The sequence below is a fragment of the Pan paniscus genome, chromosome 4 (genome assembly GCF_029289425.2).
Source record: "Pan paniscus chromosome 4, NHGRI_mPanPan1-v2.0_pri, whole genome shotgun sequence".
NCBI classification, from domain to species: domain Eukaryota; kingdom Metazoa; phylum Chordata; class Mammalia; order Primates; family Hominidae; genus Pan; species Pan paniscus.
In genome coordinates, this window is record NC_073253.2 from 33,941,423 (window position 1) to 33,954,063 (window position 12,641).

General features: G+C 41.7%; 1 protein-coding gene across 1 annotated transcript in view; it reads left to right on the forward strand.

Annotated features, from left to right (window-relative positions):
* Nucleotides 1–12,641, forward strand: part of ACOT12 (acyl-CoA thioesterase 12) — a 65,327-nt gene that overhangs the window by 34,537 nt on the left and 18,149 nt on the right. Inside the window, exon 5 of the mRNA XM_003822259.5 lies at nucleotides 776–911. Coding sequence (XP_003822307.2) covers nucleotides 776–911 — 136 coding nt within the window. The remainder of the gene's footprint in view (nucleotides 1–775; nucleotides 912–12,641) is intronic.

The window sequence follows — 12,641 nt, forward strand, 5'->3', positions numbered from 1 at the left end:
GCTGGGATTACAGGTGTGAGCCACCACACCCAGGGATCACTAGCTTATTTCATCCTTATCTTGGCCAAGGGTCCGTACCAGACTTTGAGTATCTTGGAAACAAGCATGGAGCTACCCCAGTCCAGCTTCAAGGTGACCCTTCCTTCTACACACAGGGTCAGCAAAGGGCATTTATGTAAGAATTTGAGCTCTTGGCTCTGTTGCCTCATATTTCCAGGTTTCTGGAAGTTGGTGAAAGCTTTATTCCCACATACTGATTCTTTTGTTTTGCTTATTAGATAATGTTTTCACCATGTAATGAAATTTCCAAATTGGTATCATTGTATAAGATAACTTTCTCTAGAACATCTTTATTCCCTCTCTTTGCTTTCTTAATTTTGCAAAATTTATTCCCTCTCTTTGCTTTCTTAATTTTGCAAAGATAGGAAATGTTTAGATTTCAGTAGAGTCAAAGTCCATCTCCTCATTCATCAATATGAATAATTTCTTATTTTGTAGTTCTGTTGAAAAATTTTAAAATCAGGGAAAATAATAGAGATAATTTTTAAAGCACATATCTTATTGCATGAAGAAATAATTAAGCCTATGTTGATTTTTTTAGTTTAAAAATAATTTAAGAAAAAATTTAGTCATAACATGTTTAGTGAAAACACTCATAAAAGCTCTATTTACTTGAGTTAGAAAACCATGTAGCATATCATTTGTTTTGCAAAATTCATGCTGTGCTTTTATAATTTAACAAGGCAATAAAAGATAAATGCTTTTCTTTCTCTAGATTCATTTAAAACCAGTCACACTTCTAACTGAACAAGATCATGTGGAACATAATCTGGCTGCTGAGAGAAGGAAAGTTCGATTACAACATGAAGATACCTTTAACAATTTAATGAAGGAAAGTAGCAAATTTGATGGTCAGTAAATCCACTTATAAGAATTTTAATTCTATAACTGTGACAGGCAAAGGAGTCTTTTCTTAGAGCACACTTATTTTCACCTTATTATTACCATTCAGTCCTGGTGACACTAGGTATCCTTTCCAACAAACCCGGTGGCTGGAGAAGAAACCTGGCCATTGAGAATGTAACTGCTGACACCTAAGGCCTCTTTAAATTGGAAGATCCCCAGGAAAGGAGATGGGGAAAAAGGGTGACAGGGACCAGGCAGTCATTAGTAAGCATGTGTTCACTAATGATGGCTGAATGAAGGGTTGATGACAATGCCATACATTGACACGGTGCTTCGTGGCTTACTAAGCAGTTTCTCGTCCACGGTTTCATAGGAGCTGCATGTAATCTCAACAGAGCAGAAAGCTGCAACTCTGAGTAGGAAAGAAATTTGCTAAAGATCATATGGGGTATGAGCAGAGGCTTAAGATCCTGCTCCTGTTGCCTGGTGCTTTCCACAATCACCCTGTGTTTTATGAGCCACACTTCCTTAGTTCTCTGGCAGTGATTTCCTGGGCTCTTTGATGCCTCCTGGAGCCAGACTGGTAGGGAAAGGCAGAGCCCCGCCCTTGCCCCTCCTCTGCCCTTTCTTTTTGTCTGACCCTATCTTCTGAAGCCCCAAGGGGTGCCGGTGGAGAGCACAATGAGGGAGGGGAGGAAGTGAAGTGAGCCCGCCCAGGCCCCACAAGCTCACCACTGCCAAGAAGGCAGAAGGTTCAGCACCCCTTGGCTCCAAAGGAAGGCACCGGAAGAAGAGGAAGGAAAGGAGAGGACAAGAACATGTCAGAACAAGGATGTCAAAAGAGAAGGAGAAAGAGTGCATGGAAAGGCCAGAGGAAAGGGAGAGGTAGCAGCCAGTATGGCAGAAGTGCAAAGCCTTTATTCTGCCCCAGGTGATATCCTGGGACCACCCCACAGAAGACTTACGGGTTGAAAAAGAGATTTTTCAAAGGTTTCTACTCATTGCTGACCTTTCAAAGGGCAATACCCGTTACCAACTTGATTTTTTTTTTCTTTGAGACAGAGTTTCGCTCTTGTTGCCCAGGCTGGAGTGCAATGGTGCAAACTCGGCTCACTGCAACCTCTGCCTCCCAGGTTCAAGCAATTCTCCTGCCTCAGCCTCCCAAGTAGCTGGGATTATAGGCGTGTGCCACCACGCCCAGCTAATTTTGTATTTTTAGTAGAGATGGGGTTTCACCATGTTGGCCAGGCTGGTCTCGAACTCCCAACCTCAGGTGATCCGCCTGCCTCGGCCTCCCAAAGAGCTGGGATTACAGGCATGAGCCACTGTGCCCAGTCCAGACCAAGTTATTTTTAAGGAAATGAAGACTTCATCATTAAATGACGGTGTTAAGAAGAGCAAGTCTCCGTTTATAAAGCTGGTCTCAGCACCAAAATACATTTCAAATGCATTTTGCTCAAGTAATGAAATAGCTGAACCAAGAGAACCAAGAGAAGCTGCTGAGGCACCCTGAGGCAGGTGAGACAACCATTAATAAAAAACAAAACCCTGCTGTCTCCTCATCCCTAAAATCCCAAGGAAGAAATGAAATGACAGATAAAATACTTACTAATGAGCAAACCCGTTCTATGCATGACAAGTAAATCTCTTAGGACATCTTAGGAAACTCAAGCATTTAACACAGTTTTTAATAGGCATATGCATTTCCCCTAGTTTCATTGGTCTTCCTTTCTGCAGTTATGTCTTTTAAAAAAGCTTTCTGTCCTCATTGAAATTACACTACCTGAGTTCATAAGGAGAAAGTAGAAATAAGCCACTAAACAACCAGAAGTCTGATTGACAATGTCAAAATACAGTTGTTGTTCTTCTTCTTCTTCTTTTTTTTTTTTTTTTGTGAGATGGGGTCTCACTCTGTCACCCAGGCTGGAGTGCAGTGGCGCAATCTCAGCTCACTGCAACCTCTGCCTCCCAGGTTCAAGCAATTCTCCTGCCTCAGCCTCCAGAGTAGCTGGGACTACAGGCATGCGCCACCATGCCCAGCTAATTTTTGTGTTTTTAGGGGAGACGAGGTTTCACCACATTGGCCAGGCTGGTCTTGAACTCCTGACCTCAGGTGATCCGCCCACCTTGGCCTCCCAAAGTGCTGGGATTACAGGCGTGAGTCACTGCGCCCAGCAAGGAACAGTTCTTTTGAAATCTGTGCATGTTTATCCAGAGATTCTTACAAGAACTGCTTTCATCCTCTCCAAGTCATCCCTCATCTGAATCACATGTCTCAAGGTCATTCTCCACCCTTTTGCCCGGAACTCTCTAGATCAAGCTGCTGCCCACCAGGAAGAGGGTGACCCTGTGATGCGTGAGGTGCTGGCCAGTCTGCCCCGGTGCATGCTAGATGGAGTGTGTGTGTGTGATTGTGGATAAAATCATTGATAGTCATATAGGTGGAAGGACTCCTTCCCTCTCAGCAGAAAGGAAAGACTTCCACACTGACTGGTAGTTCCTTCCAACAGTTCTGTATGAAACGCCTGTCATGTGCCAGGAACCTGCTTGCCACTAGAGGTATAAAGATGAAAAATGCAGGGTCTTTGCTCTTGAGAAACTTGTAGTTTAGTGCTGGAGACAGATATATTAATAGTTTCTAAATAATATAGTAAGTGAATAGAGAGCTGTAGACTCTAAGTAATGTGGGAGCCCAGAGGAAGGGCCCTTCAGGGTTCACGAGAGACTCACTGCAGGAGGGGCTACGAGAAGAAAGTTGGGAAGGCGAGGAATTGCGTAGCAGTGAGGGTGAAGGCACGGAGGCATGAACCAGCACACTGTGTGCTGGGAAGCCACCAACACAAGAGTATTGCTAGAGAGAAAATACAAGGTAGAGGGAGGTGGGAGAGGAAGAAGGTAGGATTGTGTCATGGAGGCTCCCTGGGCCATGCTGAGAGGCTTGGCCTTTCTTCTGTTCTTGATGGGAGCCATTGAAGGATTTTGAGCAGGGTTGGGGCATGACTGGGTTTGCACTTAATATGGTCACTCTGGCTAGAGGGAGAGAGACCAGGCGAAAGGCGAGGGGTGCCTAAACCAGGCAGTGATAGTGGGGAGAGACAGGAGGGAAAGAGTTTAAAAATACACACGAGATCACACCAACAAAATAGGGTCACTGATTGGCTGTGGGGAGAAGGGCGAGGAAGAAGGAGCATAGGCTGACTCCTGGGTGTCTGCTTGGAGCAGCTGGTTAGCAGTTGTGCCATGAACTGAGATCATGGATCTGAGGGACAGGGAAGGGCAATTTTTGGGAGGTAGATGATGAGTTCAGTTTTAGGCATATGGAGTCTGAAGTGCCTGTGGACATCCAAAAGGAAGAGACCACAGCTGGGGAGATTTTATCTGAGAGACAACCACTTAGAGAAGTAGTTCAAATGAAGACAACCTGCAGCCCAGAGGGTGCTGGGCCAAGAACAGAACCTGCAAAGCACAGGCATCTAAGAGAGGATCCAGAAAGACAAACCTACTAAGGAGACCTGGAGGGACTAATCAGAGGGGTGCAGGGAGAGCTGGAGAGAGCAGTGTCACACGCCAAGGCAGCAGAGTTACAAGAAGAAATAGTAAGTGGTCAACTGCGTCCCAGGAAGTGAGGAATAAAACCTGTCTACTGGACTGGGAATCAGGAAGGCATTGGTGACACTGGCAAGTGTGGGGTTAGAAGAAGTGTGGGAGACACTTGGATGACCTTAATTACTTACAGGAATAATGGGATGAGGGACAGTTTACCATAACCTTTATGTCATATGCACAGGCCAAAGTAAACACTCCTATCACCAGGCTTGTTTGAAGCACATGTACAAGGATGCGGGGGGTGGGGAGGGAAGTAGAGCTGCGAGCCTCATGGCCCCAACAGCCCGAGTGTCATCTGTTGCAGGACATGTGGACAGTGAGGGACACAGTGGCCATTGCAGCTCTTAGAGCAGCTTGGCTAGTTCAGAGCCTTTGCTTTTGTGGAAAACTAAGGCATTGTGTCCCACAGCAGCACTAGCATTTAGCAGGAACTCACTTCTCTCAAGGTGTTTTCCTTCACTCCAGCCATCCAAGGTGGAACTTGCTCCTCTCTGGCCTCTGGACCCAGCCCCACAGGAAGCAGGAGGCATCCATCGGCCCACTCACCCCAAACCATCCACCCTGGAGAGAGCTACCTCCTCCCACCGGACTTACTCCTAAAGGCGAATTGCTAGGAGCTGGCCCTATGCATTGGCTCATCTTTCTCTCATAGTCAGTGGTTGCCCCAGCACAAAGCTGCTCTTTTTATTTTCTTATCCAATACTTTTTTTATCCAGGTCTGTAACCAAGTCCTCTGACTTTGCAGAACCATCCTTCTGCTCTCTATCTTTGTGAGTTCAATCGTTTTGATTTTTAGATTCCACAGATAGGCGAGAACATGTGATATTTGTCTTTCTGTGCCCTACTTCTTTTGCTTGACATAATGACCTCAGTTCCATCCATGTTGTTGCAAATGACAGGAAGTCCTTCTGTGTTATGCTGAATAGTACTGTAACAGGTCTATAACCAAAACCTCTGACTTTGCTTTTCTCAGCTTGCCGAAGCAAGGTAAATAATAAACAAAACGAGAACTATAAAATGGGAATAATAAAGGTACTTACATAATGGGTTTATGGGAGCATTAAATGAGTTAATATAGAAAGTGTCAGGCATGCAGAAAGTGCTGTCATTTCTATTATTGTTTGAGAGGTCCCCTCCACAGGAGGAATTAGAGCCAACAGTTAAAGACAGATGCTTCTCAGGAACTATGCTGTAAAGGATGAAAGAAATAGCCTGGAGCTACAGGAGACCCTCAAAGTCAAGGGGCATTGTTTTTCAGGCTAGGAGAAATTTGGTCATGGTTCCAGGCTGATCAAGATGATTGATGAGGCCTGGCGGTGGCTTATGCCTATAATCTCAGCACTTTGGGAGGCTGAGGCAGGCGGATCACTTGAGATCAGGAGTTCGAGACCATGGTGAAACCCTGTCTCTACTAAAAATACAAAAATTAGCCAGGCGTGGTGGTGCACTCCTGTAATCCCAGCTACTCGGGAGGCTGAGGCAAGGGAATTGCTTGAACCCAAGAGGCAGAGTTTACAGTGAACCAAGATTGCACCACTGCAGTCCAGCCTAGGCCACAGAGCCAGATTCTGACTCAAAAAAAAAAAAAGAGATAATTGATAAAAATAATTATTGAGGAAGAAGTTAATTATAAAAGAAAGATAATTCATGTCAAATCTGTACTTTAGACACTGGGAAATTGTTGTCATGTTTTTATCTTGGAGGAATGGGGATCTCTGCTACCCTGAGCTCCCTTGCGAGGGTTTGTCTATTGGGAAGGGTTGCTAGGATGGTGACTGAAGCTGTCTTCACACCCCCCTCAAGGTAACATGAGCCAGGTAAACATGGGTGGCTGCACCGGCTTCTTCTGGTGTTGTGCAAGTTGCACTAATAAGTGAAATGAGCAGCAGACAATTTGTCTGCACAACACTAACAGTACTTTGAGTACTGGAGATAGTCTAAATTAGTAACAGGCAGACATGACAGTCATTCAAATATAGAGATAAAACGATTGCAATTGACTTGAGTTTCAGTGTGTTACAAAGTTGGCCAGATTAGATTTACATCTACATGTCTAGTTTGTAGTTCAATTTCAAATTATAGATTTTTCTCAAAGTCTTCTTTTATCATCTGCTTTGTTTAATCTGCCCTAACTTATTCTACATCCTTTCACATAAAACAACTTTTAACCTAATTCCACTGATCTGATTTTGTTTTTGGAAATTTTACTAACTTCCATGCCAGCAAAGGTGCCAGAGAACTTAAAAGCAATTCATCTTAAAGAATGTAAGAGCCAGACTCTGACATTTAAAGCTGCTGTGTAGTATGTGATTTCTCCACCTGCTGCTCCTTAGATCTGATGGAGTTGGTTTTTGACAGGACAGTGTGTGTTCTAAAAGAAGAGAACCAGACCATCTCTGTTCTTGTACCATGTTTTTAGAAAACCAGGGGTTTGTGTTGGTTATAAATACCAAACATAAAAGATTGGAATATTTTTCAAGATGTTGTATGATGGAAATGCATATTATTAGAACAGTGAGAACACTGAATCCAGATCATATCCTTTCGGAAGAAAAGAGATGAGATTAGTTTTGTAAAAGCAGGATATTTCTGGAATGTGTATAAGCATGCACATCTCAGAAGTACTACTGGATCATTATTTGCAAGCTTGACATATAGGGGAAAAACTTAAAATTTGAAAGCATTTTAATTTAATTTTTGAGTAAGAAAATCAGATCTAAGAGCATTATCATGGTTAATTTTCTGGATATGCAGAAAGAAAACTAGGGCTAGCATGACCTCAATTCAGGTCAAAGTTCCTAATCTACAAATGTAGAGTGAATGTAAAGTTGTCAAAGCAGGATGATGACACAGTACTTTAAGAACATCCAAAGTACACGTATTGAACTTGATCACTCAAAGCCAGCAGATAGGGTGAGTTCTGTTTACTTAACCCAAACCAGAACTGCGAGCCTGAATTGCTCTCTGAACCTGGGAAAACCCTATTTTTTCGTTGGTTGTAAATTAACTCCAAATAAGCAAACTTCTGCACCAAAGTCATCTAACTCAATATATTTCTGCATACGTATCATAGCTGATGCTGGTGCACGTATAACCTCACCTAGCACCTCCCTCTACAGGTTCCAGTATATACTGTATGTGTCTTCATAGGAAGTATGTGGTTTCTCTTTAAAGTTATCCCTCAGAAAAGAAGGAGCTGCTTTATATTTGAGTCTTTACAATGTCTCTCATGAGGCCTTCTCTTAATTTTTTATTTATAATTATCTAAAAACTATTTTTAAAGAGATAGTACATGCACAGGGTAAAAAATGCAAAACGCATAAAAAGGCATATAGTTAAAAAGTAAGTCTGCCTACCGTCTCACTTCCCACCTTCAGAGACCGTCACTATCACACACACTTCAATTTTTGTGGGTACACAGTAGGTGTATATATTTATGGGATACATGAAATACTGTGATACAAGCATACAAATGTGCAATAATCACATCATGTAAAATGGGGTATCCACTCCTTCAAGTGTGACAAACAATCCAATGATACCCGTTATTTTTAAATATATAATTAAATTATTATTGACTGTAGTCACCCTGTTGTGCTGTCAAACACTAGGTCTTATTCATTCTTTCTAACCATATTTTTGTACCCATTAACCATCCCCACCCTCCCACTACCCTTCCCAGCCTCTCATAAGCATGCTTCTGCTATCTCCATGAGTTCAATTGTTTTGATTTTTAGCTCCCACAAATAAGTGAAAACATGCGATGTTTGTCTTTCTGTGCCTTATTTCACTTATAATGATCTCCAGTTCCATACATGTTGTTGCAGATGACAGGATCTCATTTTTTTATGGCTGAATAGTATTCTGTTGTGTATATGTATCATATTTTCTTTATTCATTCATCTGTTAATAGACAGGTTGCTTCCAAATTTTAGCTATTGTGAACAGGGCTGCAACAAACATGGGAATGCATATATCTCTTCAGTATCTTGATTTCTTTTCTTTTGTGTGTATACCCAGCAATGGGATTGCTGGATCTGATGGTAGTTCTGTTTTTAGTTTTTTGAGGAACCTCCAAACTGTTCTTCATAGGGGTTGTACTAATTTACATTCCCACCAACAGTGTATGAAGGTTCCCTTTTCTCCACATCCTTACCAGCACTGGTTATTGCCTGTCTTTGGGATAAAAGGCATTTTAACTGGGGTGAGATGATATCTCATTGTAGTTTTGATTTGCATTTCTCTGATGATCAGTGATGCCGATACCTTTTTATATGCCTGTTTGCCATTTGCATGTCTTCTTTTGAGAAATGTCTATTCAAATCTTTGGCCCATTTTTTAATCAGATTATTAGATTTTTTTCCTATAGAGCTGTTTAAGCTCCTTATATATTCTGGTTATTAATCGCTTATCAGATGGATAGCTTTCAAATATTTTCTCCCATTCTGTGGGTTGTCTCTTCACTTTGTTGATTGTTTTCTTTGCTGTGCAGATGCTTTTTAACTTGATGTGATTCTGTTTGTTGATTTTTGCTTTGGTTACCTGTGCTTGTGGGGTACTGCTCAATAAATTTTTGTCCAGACCAATGTCCTGGAGAGTTTCCCCGATGTTTTCCTATAATGGTTTTATAGTTTGAGGTCTTAGATTTAAGCCTTTAATCCATTTTGATTTGATTTTTGTGTATGGTAAGAGATAGTGGTCTAGTTTCATTCTTCTGCATATGAGTATCCAGTTTTCCCAGCACCATTTATTGAAGAGATTGTCCTTCCCCCAATGTATGTTCTTGGCACCTTTGTCAAATATAAGTTCACTGTGGGTGTGTGAATCTGTTTCTGGGTTCCCAGTTCTGTTCCATTGGTCTATGTGTCTGTTTTTATGCCAGTGCCTGGCTGTTTTGCTTACTACAACTCTGTAGCATTATTTGAAGTCAGATAATTGTATTAATTTATTTTAAACAAAAAATGTGCCATTTGAGTAAGCAACATTAGCCTGAAAACAACCTCAATAAATACTAGTTTGGGATATGTATAAAACATCTTCTAATAAAATCAATTTTAGAAAGAGAGAGAAATTGAAAGGGATTAAGATTGTGTATTTCTTTCAGAGATCACTTTAGAAAGTGATTCCATTTTGATTCTAGCAATATAGTGGATTCATTGTTGGGTAAAATCAAAAATTTCTGGAAAAATATTTACAAACATCTTTGCAAACACATCTCAGCAGGCAGAAAAATAAGAGAAAACTTTGAAGTCCAGAAATGGTGAGAAAACAGAAATGCCGCAGTGCAAGGAAGCATTGGGGCTGGCATTTGTTCTGGAGGACCCAGCAGGTGCCTGAAGACATACAGCTTGTGTGTAATGGGCCTGCTTGGGCTCAGGAGACAAAACCAGGCATCCATGTGAGGGAGAAGGTTGGATCAGGGAACCTTCCTTGGTGCTGGAACCTCCAAAAGGTGATTCCCTCAGTGAGTCAACCAGAAAAATTCCACCCTCCAGAGAGCCTTAGCCTTAGGTGGAATGGGAAAAAAAATTCTCTCCCTTTGAGAATTCAATCACAAGTGCATCCTCATGCAGATTTGGATCCTCAGAAGTCACATGACCTGTCTGGGCTAAAACAGAACAAGTAAACTTTAGTGTAAAGTGGTGCTGTGTTGTAGGACCCCAGGGGATCTGCAGCTGCAAATGCAGCTCCTTTGTGAAGAAATGACTTGAAAGCCAGCTCCCAAGAATTTCCACAGAAAAAGATCCAAGCAATATGAGATCCTAGTGAAAAATCATAAAAGATATAAATAAAGCAAGGCTTCAAGATCTAGAAGTGACACCAGGCCCCACAAAGTCTGAATGAGGCCCACAAAGACAGCAGATAATGAATTTATCAAGTAAGATGAAGAGGCTTAATATGTTTTAAGAAATAAAAGAGTATCAAGAATATAATGCAAGAACAACAACAAAAAAGATAACCTAGAAGGTTTAACAAAGAAACAAAGACAATTTCTATAAAAAAGAATATATAATAATTAAAATTTGAAACTCAGTGAATGAATGAAACAGCAGATAAGACAAAGAACTGGAAGATAGATCTGAAAGAGTTAACTAGAATGCAGCCAGATAGACAAAGAAATGGGAAATATGTAAGGGAAGTTAGGAAACATGAAGAATGGAGAGAAATGTCTAACATGCAAAAAAATTCTCTGGAAATGAGACAAGCAATATTTGAAGCAAATGATATAAGGAGACATTTCATGAAGAGGTGACAAGAATACTTAATATACATGTAAAAAGATGTTGGAACTCATTAGTAATCAGGAAAATGCAAATTATAACCAACGTGAGATACTCTTCCACACCCACCAAACTGGAAATAGTTGAGTGTCTGATACTTCTAAGCAAAAATGGGGACCAGTGGGGACTCTCATCAACAGCAGACAGAAGTGTCAGTACAACTATTTTATTACCTAAAAATATTCTGTTGAGAGTAAGGACTATGAATGTTAAGGAAATCAGCTAAGTTTATTCATTCATTTCATTTAATAAATATTTATTGAGCACCTATGTTCAGGAATTATATGAGAATTTTAAAAATCCGTAGTCCCTGCACCAAAAAGCTTAGGACCTAGTGGGTCACATAATAAAAGGGCACACAAATAACATAAAACTATAGCCATGAAAGAAAGATCCTTCGAGAGACCCTGAAGGTGGGGCTGAGCTGTGGAGGTCAGAGAAGGCTCCACTGAGGAAGTAATGACCAACGAGGGGGCCACAGAGTACGAGTGAAATTGAAGACACAGGTGGTGGTGGCCAGGGGGATTGCCGTAGACAGCAGGGATGTGACAAATGCCCTGTTGTTGAAGGTAATACTTCCTCAGAGGAAGTGAAAAAAGACCAGCGTGGCTGCAGCAAAGGGAGAGGGAGAGTGAGGCCAGACCAGGAAGGCAGGGCTTGCAGGCCATGGGAAGGATTTGGGGTTTTATACGAGAACAATGGGTAGCTACTGACTTGTTTTAAGCTGGGGACTGAAACGATCACTGGAAATAAGAAAAAATAAAAGAGATCATCAATTAATTATAAATCTAAAAATTACATTAGGAAGTGGAGTTAAGGGTTTCTGTGACTACCCTTCTGGATCACCAGCTGTGACTATGCCGAGAGCAGCAACAGTTGCTGGGCATATCTTCCCTCTCACACTGCAAGCTCAGCTCTGCCTCTGACAGTACAGCCAGGATGGTGTCCCAGTTTGTAAATCCTTTCCCCCTCCTCCCCAACAATAGCATGTGAGATGGAAACCTAGCCGGTGGTTCACTTCGTGATGCAAAAAGCATAATTGAATACATTTTACTGCTTTGCAGCCAGAGTAAATGATTTTTCCATTGTTAAGAGTAAAAACCGATTTGTTAGTAAACGGAGCAGATATGATTCAAAAGAAGCAGAAAGCTAGGCGTGGTGGCTCACGCCTCTATTCCCAGCACTTTGGGAGGCTGAGGCAGGCAGATCACCTGAGGTCAGGAGTTCAAGACCAGCCTGGCCAACATGGTGAAAACCGTCTCTACTGAAAATACAAAAATTAGCCAGGCGTGGTGGCACGCACCTGTAAGCCCAGCTACTCGCGAGGCCGAGGCAGGAGAATCGCTTGAACCTGGGAGGCTGAGGTTGCAGTGAGCTGAGATCGCACCACTGCACTCCAGCCTGGATGACAGAGTGAGACTGTCTAAAAAAAAAGAGAGAGCAGAAGGACATGAAGAAGTATAACAGATTGTGTCTTTCCTGCTTGTGACTGCAATCATTACAAACAGTTTCCACAGGAGGCCACATTTCCATTCTGAAGGTAGTGTTTCAAGCTTCCTGGTGTCTCTGGTCCTTTGTAGCTCAGATTCCTTTATTTTTAACAACTTTATTGTGGTGTAATTGACAAACAATGAATGGCCCATATTTAAAGCATACAATTTGATAAGTTTTGACATAAGTTTACACCTGTGAAAACATCACCACAATCAAGATAATGACATATCCATCACCCCCAACATTTCTGCCCTTTCCTGTCCTGATCTGTCCCTACCCCACCACAAACAACTCAAGTTTCGATGTAACCATTCTTTTAGTCAAAATTCCAATAGACTTATTTTATAGGCTAGA